We start from the raw sequence: 25177 nt of genomic DNA, 5'->3' as shown, positions 1-25177 counted from the left end.
GTGTAAGGGAATTGTCCAGGACAGAGTGCGATTGCGAAACACTGTGAGGCCCCCCTACCCCACCAAGGGGACACAGGACTGTAAATCAAGAAAGTTAAGACTGAGTGTAATTTACCTTGACCATGATACATTAGAGTACAGTTTCATATAGCCTATTGTATCTGAACAGGCAGAGAGTGGAGAACACGATGACATTTTAATTGTTTCTGGTTTTCTGTGAAATTGGAAGTCACAGAAAACCAGAGTTGGAGTGTCTTAACGTTGGGTTCCCTCTGCCTACCGTGATGTGTTTGAGATACAGCGTGAAAGTAAATAAAAAAATAGAAAATAAATAATAAATAAGTATAATGAGGTTGTGAAAGTTTAAACGTCAAAATCACTAAGCGCAATAGCTCGCGGCGCGCTAATCACTGTATTGTTTACTGTGCGACGAATTATACCACACTATCGTCTAAAAGTATTTAGAAAAATAATTGTAGTAATATTTAAATATATATATAACAATTATAGGCAGATTTTACAAGTTTTTTTTTTATTTTATCGACTAAAGACACAACGTTTTTTTATATTTATTTAGCTTGATGCTACATACCGATTATAGCGGAGCGGGCAGAGAGAATATAGTGTTAAGCTCCCCACTTACTGCCCAATTTTCGTAACGTCTTTATATGTCAACTTTTTTTAAAACTCGTTGTATTACAGAACATCACTGCGCTTTCCGCTTTCAGGATTTCAGTTTTTTTTAGGATTTCCTCAAAAGCAAAACACGGAAGCATTAGGATGACTTTAGTTTAGTTAAGACCATTTATGACGAGAATGGGTAGGTAGGTATCAAGCTGAAATCAATATAATCTACGGCCTCTCTAGACTTTAGAGCATAGAAAAATCGAGCTTCTAAGTAAATGCAATCAAAAGATACGAGCATTTATGTATTGTTATCAAGTTTAGCATGAGGTGAGAATATATAAAAGTTATAACTTAAGTATAGATATTTCAAATATTATTACAAACTTATATTTGTACTTCATTTCATACAAAATATGTGCATACTCTCGCAAACTTAACTTTGTCAAGTTCTATAAGTACCCAATGACCTACAATCCTGAAAATATTATGGAAGCGTCGCATCGGCGGGCGAGGCCGACTCACACTTCACTATTTTTCTTATATTTAACTATTTAAATATAAAGTCAGTAATCAGCATCAAAAATCAGTTTTAATACAGAACCTAAGGATGTCTTTAAATAAAAGCTTTAAAAAAAGAACAAGCGATAGTGTGCACGCTACTATAAAAGCTTATTTTGGTGCTGAAACAAGGTCTAATTGCCCGCCATTACAGGTCGGCTTTAGCCTAAATTTGCATAGATTTACGTAAACCGAACCTGCGAAACACCCTCGGTCCGGCGCGGTCTAATTATTATTATGAATGATGTTTTTAATTACATGTCCCATTGCCGATTAGCTTTTAGACTGAGGCCGGCGCGGCGCACGGCGCCTGACTGAAAACGCCATGGTTGTAGATTTGATTTCCAGTCAATCAATTCCAGGGTCTGGAAACAAAGCGTGGTATTGCCACTGAACACGCAATATCTTGAAATTAGGTATGGAGAACAGAGTGTTCTAACATTAGGTTCCCTCTGCCTGTCTGTAAGACATATATGCTATTAAATGACTATTAAATAAACGAACCAAATTACAATGAAAATACCAACTCCCTTTTAAAATTCCGCCAAAATTCATACATGCAACCCCATATGTAGATTAGAAACGAAAAGTACAAGTTACAGCAATCCAATTTGAAACTGGTCACACAAACTGCCGGCCCGCCACCATCTTTACTGGAATCTACACATAACACTGCCTTTTAAGCCACGATTGGACTTTGTCCAAAACGAGGATGTAGAATATGAAAAATTTGTATCAGCAGTTTTATATTACAATATAAACCTTACGAGTATATATCTAGTATCTTAATAAAACTACCGACAAGAGAGTGGGCATAGGGGAACTTAGAGCTAAGACACTTTATTCCCCATTTTTGGCCGAATTCTGTAGGCATGTGGCGGAATTCAACACCGCGATTTGCCCCGATACCAGAGCGAAGAAATGGAAATATAAACGTAAATGGAAATATAACAATAATTTAGTTTCGGGTGGGGATCTAACCCACAACCAGTCGCGTTTACGGTCACACTTTGTGTCCCTACGAACGTGCCTAGAATATAATAATTCCACACCACCATGATTTTCAATATTTCCACACCATATCTAGGAACATAGTATCCTTGGTAGCAATTTGGCAGAACGCTAAATAGGGCAGTAGTAAAGTCGCCAGATGAACTTATCTTAACACGAGTTGGCTCGCTTCTGCCTTCATTCATGATACATTTGTATGATACACGACGAAATATTGTAGTGCAGGGATGTTGGAAGATTTTGGGGCTCGATACCTTTAGGTTTGTTTGTGTTATTTTTTGTATTCTTGCATTCCGCATACGTAGAGGTGAACGCAGGGGGAACCTAGTACAGTTACCCTCGTAGTCTTTTTTTTTTGAGATATTACATGTAGACCGGTGGAACACGAACAGCGCGCTTTGTTTTGTCACCAGAACAAGAAGAAATTATATTAATACTTATCCGCGAGTGGAAACAGACCCTAGAGGCCTTACAGACACACATTTTTAAGCTGTAGGATGGTTAGTTTTTGCCGCCCTTACTTCTAAATTATCATTTCGTACATTATTGTTACAATCTAACAAATTCTTTGAAATGGCAGGAGAAATAATGAAATGTTCTAAGCAAATCAAAGTAGCGTAATGTCTTGACGCAATAATCATAAATATAGATAAAATAGATTAACATTATTAATAAAATATCCTCATTATTGCCCTTATTTTAGCTGGGCAGGCAGAGGGAACCTAATGTAAGACCCTTCGTTTCCCACTTTCCGCCGAATTCTGGAGGCATTGCGCGTTTACTGGTGGAACTCAACGCCGCGCTTTGCCACGACATCAGAGCGAAATAATAAAAATATACATTTTATTTTTTATATCCTCAAATGGGGATCGAACCCACAACCAGTCGCGTTTGCAGTCATACTTTGTACCCCTGCACGACGACTGGCCTCAAAAAATATATGTTTTGTGTCTAAAATTTCCAAACTATAAAACAATTTTTTTTTATTGTTTGTAATTTTTTTACTTACTTTAGATTTTTTTATTCATTGTGATTTTTAATATAATTTTAATACATGTTCAAGTCCATTCTTACAGCCACATAGAGATTTCAATTACCATTTTATTAAAAATAATAATAAGATAAGATAATAATATCTTTATTTAATTATGTAATCAAATTTCTCATACATATTTAATACAACATGTCACATCCCTATTCGTTAAAACCATAATTATAGTAATATTTATTAAATCATACACAAAACAATAACTTTAGGCTTATTTACAAAAAACAAACACATATTACAATTGAACACTTTTTCTCGATCTTCTAGGGGTTTGAACGTCTACATTCACTTCTTGCAACTTCTCTTTTTCGTTTGGCACTTGGATACTTTTACGTCTACTTTTATCTTTTTTGTGTGATTCTTGGATATTTTTATCTACTTCTTGGTTACTTTTACGTCTACTTCTTGTCATAATTGGACTACCTTCCATAGCATCTTGTCTTGTTGATTTAGGTTTCCTTCTTGATTTGTTCTCTTTTTCTTCTGTATCCATAGAAAATAGCTCACTATCTATATTATGATCTTTGCTTTCTTCTTTTTTGAACTTTTGTATATCTTTTGTAGTTTCTTGTATATCTTCATCGAATTCATCAAAGAGGACTACTTTCATTGATTTTTTTGATGATTTTTGGTTTGATTTTAGTATGCTTCGGCATGGTGTAGCAGTTAAGTTGATAGGCGTTAAGGGTGTGGGATCCTATAAATAGAAAGTACATTTACTATACTAGGCTTAAGACCCTCGTGGCCAGGGGCTTAAGTAGAAAATTGTAACCCCAACGATTGTGGGATCGATTTCCAATCGAGGGAATTGACATATTTAATATATTTATTTCCTCACTCTGGTAACGAGACGATGCCTCAACAATTCGTCACAAAATAGGGAACTGAAGTATCTATATAGGAGTGTCCTAATACTAGATTCCCAGATTCCCTCTGCCTACCCTCCTATGTGCGAGATACAATGTGAAGCTAAAAATATATATTTTTAGTTTCTGTATGCCCACACAAATGTGTGGCTTCCAAACATGATGCAACCAAAATTCCAATATTAGTAGTTCAATATTACATTGTCATAATTTTTTATAATGTACAAAAAAGTGCAACTTATACAAATACGTACGTACAAATCATTTATATCTTAACAAAAAATAATGCTAGGAGTTTATACGTTATTTAAGCATGCATGACAAGCATGTTGGTAAAGTTAACAGATAATAAACGAAGCTTGAATGATAATGAAATATAAATATGGGATTGAATAAAATGTCAATTTTTTTTTGCTGCACGCTGTATCCAGCGGTGTTTTTACACTAGGTTCCAGAAGTTCCAATTTCCGAAGAGAAACTAGGAAAAAACTGGGAAAGTTGTAACAAGCATATTAGGATTTCGATATAGCTTGATGAGAACGTATGGCTTACCGATCAGAGCGTTTGGACGGTTTTGAAAAGGTGCAGGTTCATATCCCGCAACGTTCAAACTTTTTTTATATGTTTTCTAAAAAGTATAAATCATACCTAAACATTGAAAACTAAAGTTTTAGCCAATTCAATTTAAAAAATATATTGTTTTCAGTTGATAATCTGCCCCCACAATAGATTGTTTCATATATCTTCCATGTACAGAGATTATTTATAAAAATTTTTAGACAGTTATTATTACTTACATCAAAAACTTCGTTCTCTACATTCTTCCCAATAAGTGAAGCCCGAAGCATGGCATATGATGCAGCGTTCTGACATGACATATGTACATATTAGCTTTGGTAAATTATTATATGATTATTAATATGTTTATAATGAAATAGGGGTGCAGGTTCAAATTCAACTAGGGGAATAGCTTTCATACAATCGTTTTTGTGATTTAGATAAGTAAAGCGTCATAAAGCATGAAAATGAATAATTAGTAGAGATTGGACTGTTAGTAGTGTTAGTTTTAAAGTAATTTTTCGCTTTAGACAAAATTACATTTTTTAGTATCACTCTGTATGTATGTTAGGACACTTCTATTTACCACTTTCATTGTAATAATTGGAGCAAAGCGAGAAAATGAATATATTAAATATTTAATTTCCTGGGAATAAAATTCACAACCGTAACATTCACATTCACACGCTTGTGGCACCACTCCACGACAGACTTAAATTTGAAATGTGGTTAATATATGTTGCCGCACTTTGTCTACCAGAACAGGCTCATGGGCGTATCGAAATCACAATCAACGCGTTTACAATGAAATCCTGTCTAATTACACCATAGTGACCTCAACATTCAAAATTATTATTATTAATACATGTATAAGTATATTTGTAAAAAAATATATATTAACATTATTTATTTTAAAACATACTAAATACCTTTGAAGCTGATGCCTTCTTAGCTTCACTAGATAACACGGTTTTCAACAAACTCTGCTTTACCAACGGAGTGGCCGGCGTAGGTGACTTCACTGGTGATTGTATACAGAAGAAACCAGCTTCAAATGTCTTTTGATGTTTTTGATCCTTTTGATCTTTTTCTTCTTGAGATTGTTCTTCGGTTGGTGTTTGGTATGACTGTTCTTTCTTTGCTTTTCTTGCCGCTGTGAAAAATAGGTAAATGGATTGTTATTATATATATAGGTGTAACGCGATCAACAGTTGTCTATGGGTTTATTATTATTATTACTATTTTCTATTAAATCTTACCAGCAATCATATCCCTTAGGCGGCTGGTCGCCGCCGGTTTATTTTTGTTAACTAGAGGTTTAGGCACTGGTTTCTTTTTGACCTCCACTGGTTTCTCCTCCGCCCATTCACGAGCTCTCATGTCTTCTAATTTCTTAAATCTCATATCAACATTTACTACCTGTTAGATATAAAAAGAATATTATTATTATTAAGGGGAAAAAAATTAATGTGCGGGGTTGAATTTCGCAATTTAATTCAGTCAAGAGTGAAGATAGGAGTATTTAACATATTTACAACTCACTATAAATATCATAAATTGTTATAAAATTTACATATTAATTTCGACATGGCTTGATATATGAACTTAATTGTTTTAGAACACTTGAACAGTCGTAATTTTTTAACATTAATTTCATCGTCTCGAAAACATAACCAAGAGTTCTTGAGTTCCGCCACTCAAAATCCTAAATGTGGTATAACACTTTATAAAAAATGTTAAAAAACATATCATCAACTTTTTTTTAGGTTTTTAAATCTATATAAATTTTATAAAGCTGGAGTGTTTGATTGAACATAGAAGGTAATATATGGAAATACTGGTTTGTATTGAAAAGTTATATTTATGTGCCAATTGCTTAGAATTTGCATCGTATATATCACCTGCATAAACACCATATCCCAGAAACCATGCAGATCTCCAGGGGTAACCAAGGCTTGGCCAGGCTCCGGGCACTGGCATCGCAGAAGGAGGGAGGCAAACTGTTGTAATTTCTGCGACATGAGCAGCCTCGCTTGCCCTATTGCTGATAATATTGCTTCCTATAAACATATATCTTTTATGTTTATATACTTGTCTTTAATGTTTTAGTAGTTAAATTTAATAATTATTTTTATTGTTTTTAGGCAGTTGTAGTGCTGTAACAGTTGCGTATTTTATTCACATATAAAGAATCAATTTAATTTACCCCTTGGGTTTGTTTAAAAGAGAGAGAAACCAAAAAGATATCCAGTTAAATTACTGCTTTAACTTATAAAATAAAAATCTATCTTTACAGCATACAGACTTAAAAGTGTTTTTGTCATTACAACTTTCCATGAAACCACAATTTCAACTACTCTATAAAAGCCTGATACAATTAAAACAAAAGAGTTTTTGCCAAAAACGAAAAAGTTATTTTTTCAAACAAAATAATTAATAAAATTATCAATAAACGACGCACCACCGCACACGCCTCATTTACGAAATCGAGTCGTAGGTATTGGCGGCAAAGTAAAGCAAAGGAAAACAAACGAATGTACGAAGTATAAAAGAAGTTTCTTTTGCCTACACTTTTATATCCAAGAAACAGGGTAAAGTCAAAAATAAACGAAATATATCAACTTACTTGCACAGTATCCGGCAACTGCATCTGTTCGGAGATCTTCTCCCAAGTTTCGCACATCTCAGTCATTCTTTTCATTTCAGAGTCCATCTGTCTTCGGAAAATCTCTACACTGTCCATTTCACATAAATCGTCACCTAAGAGGCCTAGAAAATTGAAGAAATATAGATATTTACATTTTAAAGTTCATGTATCATTAGTAGAGTAAAACAAGAACGAAAAATCAATATATTTTTCGTCCCAAAATCCACTCTATCGCCGAGCGAGAAACCAACAAAAAATGCCAATCGGAGTCACAACAACGTAAACAACACTAACAAAACAAACTATTAAAAAGTATTCTATACCATTACAGACAGTGCCGGTTTAGCACTACCGGCGCCCTGGGCGAAATTTTTTCGGCGCCCCCTAACTACATTTCAATAATATACAAAAAATGGAATGGGTACAACGAAATAACCATCTATTTAAAAAAAAATTATGACAAAAACTAATAAAATTTCACTTTTTCTAGCCTTTCTATCTGCGAACTCTTTTATTAGGCATTCAAAGTCTATGTTTTCTGCAATTTTATTTTCAAAGTTGTTAAGATCACTTTGTTTTTTTTTTTTGATATCAAAGACGACGATGACTTTGTTTTTTTTTTTAGATCTTAGACCATTTTAAAGGGCATCAAGTCCCCTAAGCCGTACCGGGCAGCAAATACCCTAGCTACGCCACTGCAGCGAGGAGACATCTTTGCCGCCCTACCCTAACGTCGCTAGTGATTACAGAATTCACTGAAAAATATCAACATAGAAGAAAAATATATAAATATCATAAAACAAATATATACCATAAGTGTAAGTTGAATACAAATGGAAAACAAAGGCAGCATTCTCATTCAAGTTATTCATAGTAGTTCTTCAAGATATATTTCAAAACGTGAACTGGAAACACAAAGGAATCTGGCTAATAGACATCTAAGACATTTAAGGTTTGCTTACGATATAGCTCTCTTTAGTGAATTCTCCTACAGAATTAGAAACAATGCTTCAGAATCTTGTCAGAGAAAATAAAATAGCAGGACTCAAAACGAATACCCAAAAAACTAAGATAATGACCAACAACATCCTAACTCCCATTAATATAGATAGAAACAAGAAAGAATATGTCACCGGATATTTACCTAGGTTACCTCAGAAAACTAATATCATTTGCCAAAACAGAAACGAGAAAGAAGTTAACAGATGAATAAACATAGCATGGAAAAAGTATTGGACACAAAAGTATTGGGAAATTACAATCTGAAATTGAAAATGTTATGGATTCATATATCCTACCATTCTTAACCTATGCTAGTCAGACATGGACATTTTCCAATAAGATTAAGTTAAAATACTATCTTACCAGTATGCAATGGAAAGAAGTATCTTGAAACTAAGAAGAATAGATAGAACATGTAACATAGACATATGCAACAAAACAAAGTTTAACAATGCTCTGCAACATGCCATGACACTAAAATGGTGGTGGGCTGGCCACATACTAGGACAATAGATGGACACTACAAAAGAAACAAAGTAGCTTCGCCCCTCTGGAAAAGACAAACGGGACATCAAAGGATAAGATGGATTGACGAAATCATTAAAACAGCTGGTACCAATTGGATTACCAAAGCTCAAAATAAATAAACACGGAGAAAGATGGAGGAGGCTTTTTACCCTCTCTGCTTCAGAGTAAAAACCAAATAACCAACAACATAATCATATAAACACCTACTTACTGTAGAGATGAATAAACCTAAATAAATAAATAAATATTTTTAGACTATATCTCAACTCTTTACATTTGGGCCTACAGTTTTCCATCTCCTTTTTTTGCTTTTCCATCCTGTTTATCAAAATGCTTTTCCATCATGTTTATCAAAATAAACTCTAAATAATTAAAATATGGCATACCTTCTTCTATTTTCTTTTTAATTTCTTTCCTGGCATTATCTTTGCCACGAGACAGAGTTACGCAAGGACTAATCCTTTTAACTGCCTCCGCAATCTGTTGAGGTGTCAACATTGGAGAACAAAGCTTTTCTTCTGAATTTGATTCACTTTTCGGTACAGGCTTTTTGGGAGTAACCACTTTTGATGTTTTTATTTGAATTACAGGAGATTTGGCACCAGAATTGATACTACTTGACGAGGCTGAAGAATATTCTTCAGGACTAACATCTTTTTTCTTGCTCCTAGTATTATTTGTTTTGTCAGGCCTACTTCTTAAGTTTCTCTCATATTGTTGTACAGGTGCTTTTTTAGTATTAGCTTTAACTTTACACTTTTCTTGGATGAAAATTTTTGTCTTATTTTTATTTTCTACTTTAGCAGCAGTTTCTAATGTTGGTTTTATAATATCTTTCAAAATTGGATTGAAACTTGCATTTTTAGGAGCAAAGGAGTGAGGATCATTTTTAGATTGCTTAATTTCTTTAGGGAGCTTTTGTTTAGACACATTATTATTAATTCTAGATGATTGAGACCTAGTAACACAACCAGAAGTACTCGGCATAATTTTTGATGGTGGTGGTGGAGGTACAAACTGTAGGGCATTATGTGCTGCACCAACTATAAAGGGCTTTTTCTTTTGCAGCAAAGCTGCTTTCTTCTTTTTCTCCTTTTCTTCCTTCCATTTCTCTAACTGCATCCGCCTGTGTTCAACTTTAGATAGTACACCTGTCAAAGTATTATCAAAAGTTGAAGATAGGGGGACTGGACCATTTGGACTTTCAGCACTTGGGATATTTCTGATTTTGTCGAAAACGGATAATCGTAAAGTTTTTCGCTTTTTAATATTTGTCTCCAATCTCTTCTTTATCTGTAAATTAGGGAAAGGCTATATATAAAAGATATTATTACTCTCTTTTTTAAGTATGTAATGTATAATACAGATGCGGCCAATCATGGCATGCATGGTTATGATCAATTAATGGGTCTATATGAGTGCAAAATAACTAATATAAAACTGGGAACAGTACCCCGCCAGCTACGCTCACAAACTGCATTGGCTTGCTTTTGTGTTTCTTCTCATTATTCTGCAGTAATTTGCCGAAATCAAAACTATTCTCTGTAAATAATTGATGAAAATAGAATAAAAGCATTTTTCAATGGTGAAGTTAAGCGTAATATAATACAAAGAATAAATTAATAATTGAATAACTTTTAAGATTTTATTAACTTTCAATAGTCTAAAATCAATATGAGATAATGATAATTTATTAATTAGGTGGAGGATATTATTAAGAGTTTGTATAAACATAATAAACTTATTACAAGTAATATTTACCCATTAGATAGAATCTGAAAAAGAAAGGGAAAATATGGTATGGTATGGTTCTTATATTATGGCGTTCCAAGCGTGCCTGTTGAGCAAATATCACTTCGCCAATTTCACGTTATGTAGAGGAAATATATTAAACAAAGAACGCACTATTTCAAATATGTAACTGTCGAAATTCTTTCTTTAAACACCATCGTTCATAGACAATGCCTCTTTACTCAATAGTCTATAATCTATATCTAATAGTGTGTGGTGACCATCGACTAGCCAAATACACACAATATTATTGTCAATAATATTGTTAAATGCCTAGCCTAATATTGTGACATTTTTTATAAAATCTTCTTTTCATGCTTTGAATACATATTTAGAGCAAAATTTTTTGTGATAATTTTTATTTGACCACAACATCGCATCGTATCGAATTTTTATTGTAAACTTTCTATTTCTAATGTAGACCGGATAAAAACAGAGAGCATTAGAGATGGCAACACTAGTTGTAGCTTCCGGCTGTCAGCTGATAGACTCGTCGTAATTGCTTTCCAAAACCTATTTCGATTTTCCCAGAGAAAACGTCAGGCACCATTCAACATGGGCTTGAAATACGCTATCGATAGCTAGTTATAGCTGAAATATTGCTCTAATCGTAGTGTTATTGTTATTTTAGTTACGTTTTATATGTACATTGTGTAACTCATAAATTAGTCGAAAATGGATACGTTTATCTTAGGCTACTTCGGTTATGGCGTTTGTTGATCACTAAATTATTTTGTTCGGTTGATAATTTACTTTTCGTTTGATGTCTGCTTTTCGTTTCTAAACGTCTGTTTTGTTCGTGTTTACGTGTATTATCGAAATGGTCAAAGAGAAGCCCAATTCGATACGGATATACGACGACGAAGGGTTTAGGCGCCGTGCGGCTTGTATTTGCGTGCGGTCGGACGCCGAAACGGAGGTTAGTGTTGATTTTACACTTAATTATCAGTGATGGTAATGTGATTTAAGTTGCTATACTGTGTTTTGTGCGTAGGTGTTGCTTGTGACGTCCTCGCGTCGGCCTGACAATTGGATCGTGCCGGGCGGCGGCGTAGAACCGGAGGAGGAACCGTCGGTAACGGCCATGCGTGAGGTCCTGGAGGAGGCCGGCGTCATTGGCAAGCTGGGCAGATGCCTCGGGGTTTTTGAGGTAATTGTATGAGAAATTAACACTTTGTATGTCATAACCTCTTGACAGCACAAAGACATGTCAACATTGACCCCATATGTTGCTAAAAAGTTTGGTTGCGAAATACAGCGTTATGGCTGTGCTTATTGCTACAAAGTTAATTATGATTATTATAAACAAGTTAAATAACACAACCAAAACATTTTTGATTGTTTCTTTTAATGAATGAAAAATATATTAACAGCTTTTCATCACATATTCAACTTGGACATTTTTATTAACATAAAAATTAATATTATAATGTAAAAAATTGAAATAACATATCACATGTTTATATTGCACATTTAATTATGAAATATTAACCTCTGTGGTAAACATTTTGATTCAAGTTAAGGATAAACAAATTGCTTAAGTGATTGAAATTTGATAGCTTATGCAATAGTTTATTAACCTTTGTACCATATATACAAATATATATAGTATGAAGGTTAATAAACTATTCATGTTGCTATAATTAGTAATTGCATTATTTACAATTTATTTTTAGCTTTATTTATAACTTCTTTTATTATTTTACAATCATAAAAATTGCTATTCTGTTGCAGTTAAAGCATTTGACTGTAAATGTTAAAAAAACCTAGAGTTTTCTTTTTTGTTAAAGGAAATGTCTATATCCATATTGATTTTATCAGAGGAAATGAAAATATTAAATATTTAACTTCCTTCAGTGGGAATTGAATAACCAACCTTTTGCATTTACAGTCACAGAACAGTACAGTGTGTACCTCTGCGCAGAGGCTGTTCTCAAAAATAAATAATACAGTCAAATGGATTGTAATTCAATCAAAAATGACAGTTAGGACAACAAGCAATTTACAAAAATAAAATTACCATTTCACAATAAAATTAAAATTAAATTATAGTAATTCATAATAGAAACTTAAAAAATACTGAGAAAAATATGTTAAATCACCTTTTATCATATTTTTGTCAATATTAATGATAGAATACAATCAATACAATACAATTAATTACTATGTTATATTATTTATGAATGAAGGGGCGAGGAAGATAGAAGGATAAAATTATACATTTGTTCATGTTGTGTATTTGTTGGGATAGCGTCAAGTAAACAAAGTATTAGTTAGTTGCAAGTGACTTAGAAGTGTCGTAGTAGGAATGTCTTAATACTAGATTCCCAGGTTTCCTCTGCCATAATCTTAAAAAGACAAAAATTCAAAATCATCATATAAACTTAAAAAGAAATATTTAAAAATTTTATTTACTACAATGTAATAGCCATTTGAAAAACAATAAAAATAATGTAAAAATTACTTTGTTTAATATCTTCATAATCTTTTAATAGGTTTCCATAAGTATTGTGTAGGTATAATGTTCTTAATGATTATTTGGTCCTATAAGCTTTTTACATTGTCTTTTTGTAATTATCTTGTTTCAACGCTAACTGGATTACTTATGTGTGGCCATACAATCGTAATTATGAAAGGTTTTACGTAATTGTCAAATTTGTAGACATAATTACAATTTCTTGCCATGGTGCGGTTTGGACTGTGTGAATGTTGTGCGAGAGCTGTGGGTTCGTCGCCACTCAGGAATATGAATTGTCGTCTTTACCCCAATCTTTTACACTTCATGCCACAATATTAAATAACAAAAAAACAACAAATTCTTCCAGAACCGAGAGCACAAACACAGAACAGAGGTATATGTTATGACTGTCACCCAAGAGCTGGCCGAGTGGGAAGACTCGCGTCTCATGGGCCGTAAGCGCCAGTGGTTCTCCATAGACGACGCACTAGCCCAGCTGGCCTTACACAAACCCATTCAACGCCACTACTTGCAACAATTGAAGCGCTCCAAGCAAAAAACTGAGGACCCCAGCTAAGCCCAAATCTAAGTCTGGAACTAGATTTAGTACATGCAGTGCCGTCTTGTCTTGGTTTTTGTCGGTACTTAAACTTGAAAATGTAATATTATTTAATAAAGTTTTCTTGGTAATAATTGTGTTGGAAGATATTTATATATATATGATTTTATTTATTTTTCGTCAAGCTTTTCAATATTAAACACAAAATGGCTATTATAAATATATCATGGCATGCTTTTTTTAACTATTACACAAAGTATGTTATGTAGGTACAGTGGAAATGGAACACAGGGGTGAGGTGTTCGATTCTCACTCAATGCTATTTGCATTGCATGTGCATGCATTTCTTATAGCCCATTGTCTATTACAATATGAAGCTATTATTTGCCATTTTATACTTATACTATATGAGATGGTTGAATTGTTCTTATAATGAAACAGAGTGAATGTAAGCATGTCCTTAAGTGTTATGAAGAAGTATGCAAATGGCGCCTCTTTTTGTTATAAATAGTATGCCTATGAATGGAAAATGATAGTTTTCTGTGTCTTTCAGTGACAATTTGAAAGAACAAGTGTGTATTATAACTTAAATTCTGAAATAATTTAATTTTTTTTACTATACATACATATGTATGTATGTATGAAACAATGTAGTATATGAAATTTAAAATGTTATATATTTTATTTTTCTTGAGATTCAGATTAAATATTTAAAAATATTTATAATAAGCTATGTCAAAAATTTTATTTTTTCGTGTATAATTTAATGGCATTTATCTATTATGTTATATCATTATACAGGTGGAAGTGTCAGCGAACCATTTACATATAGGATAAATTATTTCAAAATAAAAAATAATGGTAAAATATTACCTAAAGAAATTAATCAAGATGCCTCAACAGTTTAGACATAATTTTTTTCTTCGTTTCACGATGTTTATCCATATTTGTACTTAATGTGACGCAGTTACGCATAGATACCAATTACGTAAACACTTACTAATGTAAAAATACTACTAAAATTTGAACAATTTTGAACTTTTTCGCCAATTCCTACGACTCGATTTCGGAATGAGGCGTGTGCGGTGGTGTCCCTTTGATAGGTTTATATGTGCGTGTTTCGTCCTTACAAATGGTGTTTTATTTGACAACAATAAAAATTATCGTTGTGGAAACAACCATTTGTATTTATTGTGTTTGAAAAAAAAAACTTTCATTTTTGGGAAAAAATATTTTTAATTGTATTAGACTTTTATAAGAGTAGTTAAAAGTGTAGTTTCATTTGATGTGGTGCTGTCACTTCCACAATGCAAAATGCTTACATTCAGGAATAATAGGTACAGTTCACTTTCTTATAAAAAATTTAAAAATATAATCTGTAAAAATAACTTACACACTATTATTTGCAATAATACTGTGAACAATTACATTAAAATGAAAAACATTAAATTAGCTGTAATAAGTAATTAATTTTAATAAAGCTAAACATCAATGGAATGAAAAATAAGAGATTAAATGTGTAATTTAAATTTATAATGTGCTATAGTTGTTAGTTTTAAATTATTTTAACATTAAAAATAAAATATGCATGAAATGTCAAACTGCCTTTAAAAATTTGTGACATTACAACACATCGGAAATGATTATAGAATAAAATTAATTTTGCGTATATTTGTTGGCGTATGACTTTAAGCCGCAACGGTTGTGAGTTCGATCCCCACTCGGGGAAATGAATTATTTTCATTCCTCCGGAATGCTTGGGTACGAAGCTAAAGTACTGCGTTTAGTTCCTCCATTCAGTACACATCTCAAAAATAGGCGAGGAATTGCTTGAACGTTGAAGTGTCTTCTGTCTTAACTAGATTCAATCTGCCTATCCCAGCTGTATGGGGGATACAGCATTAAGGTAATAAAAAAATATGTTGTATATAATCGGATTTTTAAATAGTTTTTAGTTATTTTTAAAGGTAGTAATATATGTTTATATATATATATATATATATACGGGTGGAAGCGTCAGCGCTCCTTTTACGGGAACAGCATATAGGGTAAAATATTTCAAACCCATACCTAAAGAAATTAATCAAGATACCTCAACAGTTTAGACGTAGAATATTCTTTTTCATTTCACGATGTTTACCCATATCTGTATTTCGTGTGACGCAGTTACGCATAGATACCAATAACGTTAACACTTCTACTACAAAAACACTACTAAAGGTTAACCAACTTTGAACTTTATCGCCAATATCTAAGACACGATTTCGGAATGAGGCGTGTGCATAGGTTTATGTGTGCGTGCGTCGTCCTTAACAAATGTGTTTTATTTTACAGCGATAATTTTATTATTTATGTTGTTTCAAAAAGAAACTTTCATTTTTGGACATTTTTTAACCGACTTCTTTTAAAAATTGTATTAGGCTTTTATAGAGTAGTTAAAACTGTGGTGTCATTCAAAGTGGTGCTGACAAAAACGCTCTGTATAGTAGTACTGTATAGTGTAAGAGCAAAGACGGTACTGCAACATGTCTACAGCTTCACCATATCTTATAAAGCTTTGGGCAACAATCAACACGTAATTTGTAACATCATTTTTCTCTATTTTTACGCATATTTTTATACAACAACGGAATAAATGTATTTTTTTTTAATTTGTTAGCATTAAAACGAAAAGACATACAATCTCCATATTTGTTTTTTTTTATTTTAAAAAATATTTTGATCTTTTTTAATATTTGTCAATGAGTTTAAAAAATAAATTTTATATTGCTCTTCTGAAAGGTCTTGTTTATTGTGTTGCCTTTGATCCCCTTTTTAGAATGTTAAAAGACAAGTACGTTTTTTACCTCCTAAATTACGAAGAAACTAGATGAAATCTAATAAAAACTAGAGTAATAATATTAAATATTTCATGTTTTATAATAAAAGCACATTAAAAATAAAATACAATTTTATTTTCACATTTTTATGATTATACTGTCAGTTGTCTTATTGCTAATTTTGTCTGTTATGAAAAAATAAAAAAAAAATCGAATATATCGAGCGAGTCTTGAACCCGCCTCTTAAAATCACGAAAGGAATTTGTAAATATCTACCATAGAAATGCTAAACTAGTATCTTCAATTTAATTGTTATTTACGAATATAGCGTTTACACCTAGAATGAAAGTGCTAAAAAAAATTCATGAAAAATGAATAAAGAAAATAATCACAAATTATTTTTATTGTCAATTTTTACGAAAAAGGAAATTTAAGCTTGACCATTTTTATTCTAAGCGTGTAATATGTTTTTTATTAGATTATTTCGGCTTTCCACCAAAAGTACTTTAGGTACTTTAAGCTATTCTATTAATTGAGGCCGTGGTTGATGGGAGAATGATTATAATTTAATTATTTTCATTTTTCCGCTCTAGTAGACACAACGCGGCGATGATTTTCGTCACTCAACACGCAATGCCTCTAAAAACAAGCAGCTTCTTTAACTTGTCTTATTATATTCTACTAATACTAGCTAAAAACACCCAAACGCTTATAACATTGTTAGGATATGAATAGACTTCCACTCCCAATCCAAATTCAACAGTGGGATCTTCATTTATATGTATAGCTGTAGATTTTACACTTGAAATTATTAATTTCCTGTTTACATACGGCATGTTCAGTGGAAAACCAAAAATCTGGAATTAGTACAGAAAAATAATGATTGTTATACCTAATGTTAAGATTTTGTAAATAATTAATTGCGTTGTGGTTCATGTTTATAAAATGTGTAGGAAAACATGTAGTAAAATGGAGACCAGAGTGATTGATCAATATATTTCCTTTGGCAATCGAGAAACATAATATGTATGCGACACACACTAAAGTAAACATATAACTTTAATAATTCCCCTCAATGTGTTTGAACCCACAATCGTCGGGTCAAATAAGTCGACGCCTTATAAATATTTTTAATTCAAAACTACCCACCTTATAAGTGGCCATCAATTGTTTCAATCGGTTTCCAAGATGCGGACGAGGTTCTGTAGGATTAAACGCCCAATATTCGTAGAACGGTAGCATTTCTTTCAGTAGACTGCCACAATACCTATGTGTTGTTAATAAACATCCATATAACATGGCGTAGTATAAAAAAATATTACACGCATCATACACGTTTGAAACGACTACCATCATTTTTTTTCACTTTCACGCTGTATCCCGTATATAACAGGGTAGACAGAGAGAACCTAGCGTTAAGACACTCCGTTCCCCACTTGCCAACGATTTATTCAAGGTATTGCGTGTGGAGTAGCGGAACTCAACGCCGGGCTTATGCCTTTGTGCCGGAGAGAATAAATGAAAATATTAATAAAAAATAATTTATTAATTAGTGAAATCGAACCCATTACTGAACCACAAGAGTTCAAGGCGCGCGCCACGGCAGCATAATTTACTGTAGGTACCTATTATGCTTAATCGGTTAAACCTATTTTATTACGGTATATATGTTTACCTATTCCAAATAGTTTTCACATGAGAACGCCATTTCTGAACTTTATTTTTTATTTTCATTTCTAAATTTGAGCGTAACTCTTCCACGTCCCCTGGTTTACTGTAAAAGCCTTCAGTAATGATTGACCTTGTCACAAAAAGAGGTTTGTCGAAGACCTATAATGAAGAATTATTGATTGTTTAATATTAACGTTTTAGAATATTATTTCACATTAAGGAAAGAAAATCATATTTAGAAAAAAATTGAGCTTTTCTAATGTTATGACGCTAGACGCTATACTTACAGCTTGCCAATTTGAAGATTTAGTAAAGTTAAAAGAAACACTTTCGCAGTCCTCTGTCGCTTGCATATTAACCCATATCTAAAAAAATATATTGTCATTAAAAATAAGCTTAACATCAAGCCAATGGTACTCAGAAACATTAATTAGCGATTAAGTAACATTAAGATCTTATCTATATATATAAAATCGAAAGGTCACTCACTCATCACGAAATCTCAGAAACTACAAGTGCTAGGAATCTCAAATTTTGCATAGGAGTTACTTATAGGACGTAGGTGCTCGCTAAGACGGGAATTTGCAATATTATTCGACTTCTAAGGGGTTGTTTTTGGGGTCGAAAGTTTGTATGAAACTTCGTTACTACAAATGCTAGCAGTCTCAAATTTTGCATAGACGTCACTAGGACGTAGCCATGGAGACAGAAATTAATAATAACATAGTTCACGCGGGTGTAACCGCGAGCGGGCCGCTAGTATATTCATATAGGTATTACATACAGAGAAACAGATAAACGGTATGAGATATTTCCGAGTGTAAAAGAGCCACATTTAAAGCTTGTAATACATACAATATACCTACACTATGGTTGTGCATTCGATACCCACGGTGGGTAATTATTTTTAAATAATTTCTCCGCGCTGATAAATCAAAATGTGGCGCTGAGTTCCTTTCCTCAAATATGGGCGGAAAGCGCATAACGAAATGTCTTAATACTAGATTCTCTCTGATACTCCTCTACTTATATGCGGGAAAAAGCGCAAAGCTCATTCTTTCTTTTTTTTGTCTTCACATTGTATCCTACATATAGAGAACCTGTTAAGACCCTCCGTTCCCTTAAAGAAATTGCCGTTCCCCATTTTCTGTCGAATTCTGGAGGCGTTGCATCTTGAGTGGCCTCGTTACTAGAGCAAAGAAATGATAATATTAAATATTTCATTCGCTCGATTGGAAATCGAACCCACAAGTCGTACTGTTTATAGGTCCATATTTGTGCCCCTGCACCACTACTGGCCCCGTAAAGCTCATTCATAATAAATTATAAAGAAACTTACATTTTCACAATCAAAAACATAACTAACAGTTTTCAAAGGACATCCGATATCTCTCAACTCATATCTTTCACCTGCCACCGCATCGTAAATGTACCACATAACTTCATCAGTTCTATTAAACAATGCGCCGCGTTTCTCTTCACAATGAACCATAAAAATCTTATTATTTTGATATTTCACTAAAACATAGCTGCTTAGACCACGGGGCAAGCCAAAACCGATGATAACCCAGCATTTTATGCCTAAATGTATGAAGAAACTTGCTAGTAATATTGTATGGTCTAGTGGAGAACCGTGCAACACTTTAAGAAGCTCCTGAAAAAAAAAACATAAGTGTAAAACTATAAAAAATAAAAAAATAATGATTTTAATACGAATTCCTTGTTACAAGTTAAAGACAATGAAACGTATTTTTTTATTTTTAAAGCTTAGAGTTTATACCATAAAAAGTCAACTTTTTAAATAAGACGAAGCTACAACTTTAAAAACTCTTTAAATAAAAAGAACCTTTCAAAGACATTTTAATTTACCTAATTATAGCTACTTATTTTAATCTTTGTGGTGATACCAATAATTAGAGAAACAAAACAAAACAAATACATTACCACTCCCATCAAAGTCACAACATGACTCTCCGTTACTTCATAAGTCGGTATCAAAGATACATATCGTACTGCCATATCCATATTCTTAACTAACAAGCTCTCTTCGCCCTTATGTGCCTCAAAACCACTTAACGATTCTTCTGCGAGAGAATTCTTCTTTCTACTACTTCTTGATGACGAACTTCTAGAATGTCCTGAACTCTTTGAAATAGCGGATTCTGCCTTTTTTGGGTTAGTTGGAGTAAAATCATAATCGGGTAAAGGAATAGGCTGTAAAAATTCTGAAGCACATTTATTTTTTCCAGAACTATCTATAAAAATAAGAGAAATGTTCCTTGTAGGGAAATCATTTATGTATTCCGTTACAAAATCATTTAGTTGCCGTATTAGGCTGTCATTAGCATCAATAGGTATCGGTTGGTTATAATTTTTAAATCCTCCAAATCGTGACATGCTTGTGGATATTTTGAGAACAATAAAAGAAGTATCTTTTTTGAATAGTTGAGATACTTCTGGAATAAATGGCTGAGATTCTTTCGTTGTTGTATTTTCGTAACCAAATGTAGAGAGAGGCGAAGTGATTTTAAATGCACCTCGGATCTAGAATAAAATGAAATAAGCTTAGATAATCCCTTGAATCTTAATCAAAAAATTCTATGATATTTTGTTTCATATTTAAATGATACGCCATCTTAAGACTTAACTTTTGAAATATCGGCCATGTGAAAACAACGTTGCTTGACCAATACTTATTATATTTTTTACATTATATATTTAAATGTATTAATATGATACATATAAAATCAATTAAAAAACCATACGTTCCCCAAAGTCAATACAGTTTGTAGCGGCACTTTAACAGTTCCTAGCCATTTATTACTCTTCCTATAGTAAACAGTACCCTGTGTAGAATGCTCATCAGAGTTCATCTCGCTTATGTTATCCTTGCATTCGTCGTATATATTTATATGAATGGACGAAAGGGGTTCAAATCTGAAAATTATTACGGTTTTTTTTATTTACCTAATATATAGATTATAGTCTACTAACCAAACCGAGGCAACCAAGATAATTCAATAGTTTTAATTTTCACTTTTTAAGCATTATTTTTTACTTTTTATGTTAACTTTTTGAACGACATATTTCTTAATCTGTGTAAGGCAAGTTCAAGCAAGATCAAGTTCTATCTTCACTCAGATGAATGAATATTTTTTAGCTTAACGCTGTATCCTGCAGGGTAGGCAGAAGGAACCTAAGACTTGTGTTAAGATACTCCGATCCTATTAAGACGCTTCCGTTCTTCCATATTCCACCGAATACTAGACACATTACATGTGGCACGTAACGCCACGCTTTGGCTTCGTTGCCAGAGCGAAGAAAATTAATTATAAAATATTTCATTTTCTCTAATTGGATTCGAACCCACAACCTGTCCCATTTATAGTCACACGCTTGTGCCTCTGTGCCAGCCTAGTAACACGAACCGCGGCGTTAGGTTTCACAATTCAGCACGTAACAAAAGAACTAGGTATATGCGGGAAATTAGTAAAGCTAATAAAAGGAAATAGCTTTAAAATATTTAAAATACTTCATTTTTATTTTCATAGTGTGATTCCAAGTAGGATAGCATCCTATAGCCATCGCTGTCTGTGCGTATACTCCATGATAACTCGCACGAACAAATGGCCGCAATGGATATACTTTAAAACCTAAAAAAGTATTGAAATGTTTAGAATAGCAATTGTAGTAAAAGAGTGGAATACTTTAAATTATTTCATAGTGTTATTAAGATGTTATTTTCTTTTGTAAACAAATAATTTGTAAAATATCAAGAATATTTTTTTAAAAAGAATGAATATATTAATAAACTAGTGGCCCACTTGCGGCTTTGCCCACATACTAGGAGCTAGGACGTCATCGGCGACAAGGGCGCCCCCTGCAGGTCACGACCTCTCTTCATTCCTCTGAATGGGAATTGAACCCACAACCGCATTTACAGTCCTAGAATATAAAAATAATTAATAGCACCGATAACAGTTGAACTCACCAGCTATATTTTCATCGTCGTCATTTTCCTCTTCCAATAAAGTTGCGCTTCTGTCAGACAAATTGAATGCTCTGAGCACCTTTATATATATTTCCTGTTCCTTTGAAGATTCTTGTTTTAGAAGTACTTGTTGATTTGGTATTATATCTAATGGCTCATCAGATCTATATATATATTAATTTTGTAAATAAGTATAAAAGTTTAAAAAATATTTTGCGGCTTTAACAATATGAATAACAAATTATTCTGGACTTCAAAGTGACCATTCATTTTTTAATATTGTGGTTAAAAGAATTGAATTTCAAAGTAAAATATCATAGTCGTCAATTCAATTTGTTTAATTTCACATCAAAAATGATGAAAGAGTAAGAATATTTCTCACTTCTTACTCATTTATAACTCACCTCAAATTCAAAATGTCGATCTCCTTTACGACATCCTTATATGTTTTCTTTAGAAGGTGCTCATTTATATTTATATTTAAATTTTTATTTAATTTCTCAACATATTTTATACCGATATATCTTTGCAAATCTATTACATTCGTTTCGGCGTTACTTTCAAATTTTATATAATCTATATCTTTTTGTTCACTTTTCTGTATACTATTCAACTGTTCTGTAGAAATCTGTGTTGGAAATAGGGGAATAACCTTATTTTTTATATCAACAAAACCACCTTTGTGCCGTTGATACAATAATTTAAATCTCGTAATATCAATATCAACGTCATTAAATTCGAACGCTTCTTTCGTTTTAAGCGATCCTTTACAAATGTCTTCAAGTTTATTTATAATATTTTCATTGTCGTCTATTTTACGTTCATATAAATCACTTATTATGTCTATTAAAACTTTCACGTTCACTTTGTTTTTCAAGCTTATTAACCGTTTCAATTGAATACCGAGATCTGCACATGATTTTATAGATTCCGATGTATTATTATTAAGTTTCTCATTCCATCCTATTTTAACATTAACCTCACATTTTGTACATATTTTACCTTTGAACATATTGCTTGACTTCAATCTAACTTTATTCTCTGAACAAATACGCTTTATATCAAATCCGCTTCCTATTGTTTTTGAAGTAGGTTCTACTATTTTATTATAATCAAATTCTTTATTAAAGAAGTTTGTTTCATTTGTATTTTTCCTTATATCTGATAAATTTACTCTCAGTGTCGACACGTCATCGTCATTTTCACATAAAACTATCTTTAAATCACTGTTTCGGGGTAAAATTTCAATAGACAAACACTCTTCGAAATCTAAATTCCATTGATCGCTCTTAGTCTCATATACCTCTGATTCACACACAAAAACATTATCAACATAAACTTTAAAATAACTATTTTTATAAAAACTTTTACCATAATCATATAAATTACTTAAAATATTTTTATCTTGTTTCAATAGTACTTCTATTTTCTCTTCTGGTAGTATTTCCGTTACTATATTTTCAACTTCCGTTCTTAATTCATCATAATCAATCTTCAGTATTGGCTTGCAAGATTTATTATTTTCTTCTCCATCTTTATTGAATTTGCTTTGTTTGTAGTCTTTATACTTAGTAATAAATTCATACTCAATTTTTAAGATTAAATCAGAATATTCTCTCTCGAAAATTTTATTCCATTCGTTTTTAAATTCTTCATCAGTCGTGCTTACTTTATTTACTTCTAAAATATAATTTGTCTTATATTCAGATTTTTCTCGAATAATTTGAATATCAGACCATAATGATATTATCTTATGTAATAATTGTTTTTCCCTTTTTACCATTTTAAAATATCTTTCCTTATAATCAAGCATTAGCTTTGTGTACTTCAAAACATTGCTGTCGAATCTAGCATCATCCTTTTTATTCGGACTAATTTTAAGCAACTTTTCTTTTAAGTTAGTTCTAGTTAATCTATTTATATCTATATTTTTTAGTAAATCTATCAGAGTTGTCTTAACAAATATATATTCTTCATAAACTTCGGTTATCTTTACGCAAAGTAATTTTTCTAACGAGAAATCGTGATGATAATTAAATTTTATATTTTGTAAGATGACGTCTAAAAATTTAGGTGACTTATTCATATCGCTCTCTTCATTTTCATTGATAATATCGCTAAATAATGCCGGTTCCATATACTGAACTTGTACGTCTTCAACTGCTTTTATCATAGTATTTTCCAGTACACAAGGAAATATTGGAGTAATATTTGCGGTACTTTTAATATGATAACTATAAAGTAAAATGAGTAAATTAATATTTTATAGTAATACACTGAGATTGAATCTACAACCGTAAATTGTGTTGTATGTGTAGTATGTAAAACTTGCTTTTACCTTGAAGTAATGTTATGTGATCATATCATGTCACGTGTAGGCTTTATATTGCTGTATTTTTTACTAAAATCCTATATAAAAGATCCTATATATAATATTGTTAATATAAAGCATCACTTACCCACACTCCGCGTCTCTATAGTTTGATCTCGCTTGGAAAATTGGGATATTGGGGACTTTTAAATATTTACCGACTCCGTCAGTGTAATCCACAGTGACAATATTATTTTTTATAAGAAACGGTTGTGCTGCGATTTCTGCATGTATAACATCCATAACATGTTTTACTTTCTCTTTCTTTTTTGATTTCTTCTTCGGCTTAGTTCTTATTTTTTTATTTTCATATTGTATAAAAAAATCGTGTTCACTAAAAGGTGTAATTTTACTCGCGTGTGGCTCTTCTTCAATGGCATCTAGGCTTATCTCATGATATTCTTCAGAGTCACTTCCTTTAGCATAATTTGTGTTAAAGCTCTTTAATTCTATGCTTTCGTTCATATTCACTTCTTTTATATTTGAATAAAAAATTCAACGACACCGTTGTTGTATAATGCTGGTCACTATGGTTACGTTGGTTAATAAATAATAGATGGTATCTTATCTTTATACGGTATCTTATGTAAAACCAATTAAACTAAATACATGCTTAGTAAAATAAAAAGTATAAAATTACTAATTTAAATATTTCTTAATGTTATAATTTTT

The 25177-nt window shown here is 32.2% G+C and overlaps 3 protein-coding genes across 4 annotated transcripts; 1 reads left to right on the top strand and 2 right to left on the bottom strand.

Annotated features, from left to right (window-relative positions):
• Window positions 1-3318: 3318 nt before the first annotated feature.
• On the bottom strand, window positions 3319-10811 carry mars (guanylate kinase-associated family member mars). Of its 2 annotated transcripts, XM_085188059.1 has the most exons (9): window positions 10607-10811; window positions 10299-10387; window positions 9232-10138; window positions 7295-7437; window positions 6570-6728; window positions 5928-6087; window positions 5598-5821; window positions 4908-4976; window positions 3319-3941 (listed from the first exon to the last, which is right to left on the bottom strand). In XM_085188059.1, the coding sequence occupies exons 1-9, from the start codon at window positions 10608-10610 to the stop codon at window positions 3480-3482; spliced, it is 2217 nt and encodes a 738-aa protein (XP_085044185.1). In that variant the 5' UTR covers window positions 10611-10811; the 3' UTR covers window positions 3319-3479. The 2 variants fall into 2 exon arrangements, with proteins under 2 accessions (XP_085044185.1, XP_085044186.1); XM_085188060.1 differs by lacking the exon at window positions 4908-4976.
• Window positions 10812-11103: 292 nt separating this feature from the next.
• On the top strand, window positions 11104-16433 carry Aps (diphosphoinositol polyphosphate phosphohydrolase 1 Aps). Its single transcript, XM_085188399.1, has 3 exons — window positions 11104-11555; window positions 11631-11786; window positions 13462-16433. Exons 1-3 carry the CDS (start codon window positions 11457-11459, stop codon window positions 13669-13671), a joined length of 465 nt encoding a protein of 154 aa, XP_085044525.1. The 5' UTR covers window positions 11104-11456; the 3' UTR covers window positions 13672-16433.
• Window positions 16434-16585: 152 nt separating this feature from the next.
• On the bottom strand, window positions 16586-25169 carry Cc2d2a (Coiled-coil and C2 domain containing 2A). The gene is made up of 11 exons (XM_085188202.1): window positions 24594-25169; window positions 22539-24389; window positions 22135-22298; window positions 21676-21796; window positions 20909-21080; window positions 20088-20687; window positions 19483-19797; window positions 18431-18508; window positions 18148-18302; window positions 17622-17739; window positions 16586-17329 (listed from the first exon to the last, which is right to left on the bottom strand). The coding sequence occupies exons 1-11, from the start codon at window positions 24968-24970 to the stop codon at window positions 17144-17146; spliced, it is 4137 nt and encodes a 1378-aa protein (XP_085044328.1). The 5' UTR covers window positions 24971-25169; the 3' UTR covers window positions 16586-17143.
• Between the last annotated feature and the right edge of the window lie 8 nt (window positions 25170-25177).

Source organism: Heliconius melpomene, chromosome 7, assembly GCF_056956725.1.
Source record: "Heliconius melpomene rosina isolate 202511_hmr_F chromosome 7, ASM5695672v1, whole genome shotgun sequence".
Taxonomy (NCBI): Eukaryota; Metazoa; Arthropoda; class Insecta; order Lepidoptera; family Nymphalidae; genus Heliconius; species Heliconius melpomene.
Note: the sequence above shows the minus strand (reverse complement) of the source record. Positions and strands in the feature narration are given on the sequence as shown.

Bases quoted from the DNA above. Each gene is read 5' to 3' on its own strand.
- mars (XM_085188059.1), bottom strand. The intron at 6,088-6,569 runs GTGATATATACG...TATATCTAACAG, and splicing joins GGGATATGGTGTTTATGCAG to GTAGTAAATGTTGATATGAG. The intron at 3,942-4,907 runs GTAAGTAATAAT...TTCTATTTATAG, and splicing joins TAGAGAACGAAGTTTTTGAT to GATCCCACACCCTTAACGCC.
- Aps (XM_085188399.1), top strand. From the start codon at position 11,457: ATGGTCAAAGAGAAGCCCAATTCGATACGGATATACGACGACGAAGGG. The intron at 11,556-11,630 runs GTTAGTGTTGAT...TTTTGTGCGTAG, and splicing joins GGTCGGACGCCGAAACGGAG to GTGTTGCTTGTGACGTCCTC. The intron at 11,787-13,461 runs GTAATTGTATGA...AAATTCTTCCAG, and splicing joins GATGCCTCGGGGTTTTTGAG to AACCGAGAGCACAAACACAG.
- Cc2d2a (XM_085188202.1), bottom strand. From the start codon at position 24,970: ATGAACGAAAGCATAGAATTAAAGAGCTTTAACACAAATTATGCTAAA. The intron at 20,688-20,908 runs GTATGGTTTTTT...ATTTTATTCTAG, and splicing joins CTGTATTGACTTTGGGGAAC to ATCCGAGGTGCATTTAAAAT. The intron at 19,798-20,087 runs GTAATGTATTTG...TTTTTTTTTCAG, and splicing joins TTGTGACTTTGATGGGAGTG to GAGCTTCTTAAAGTGTTGCA.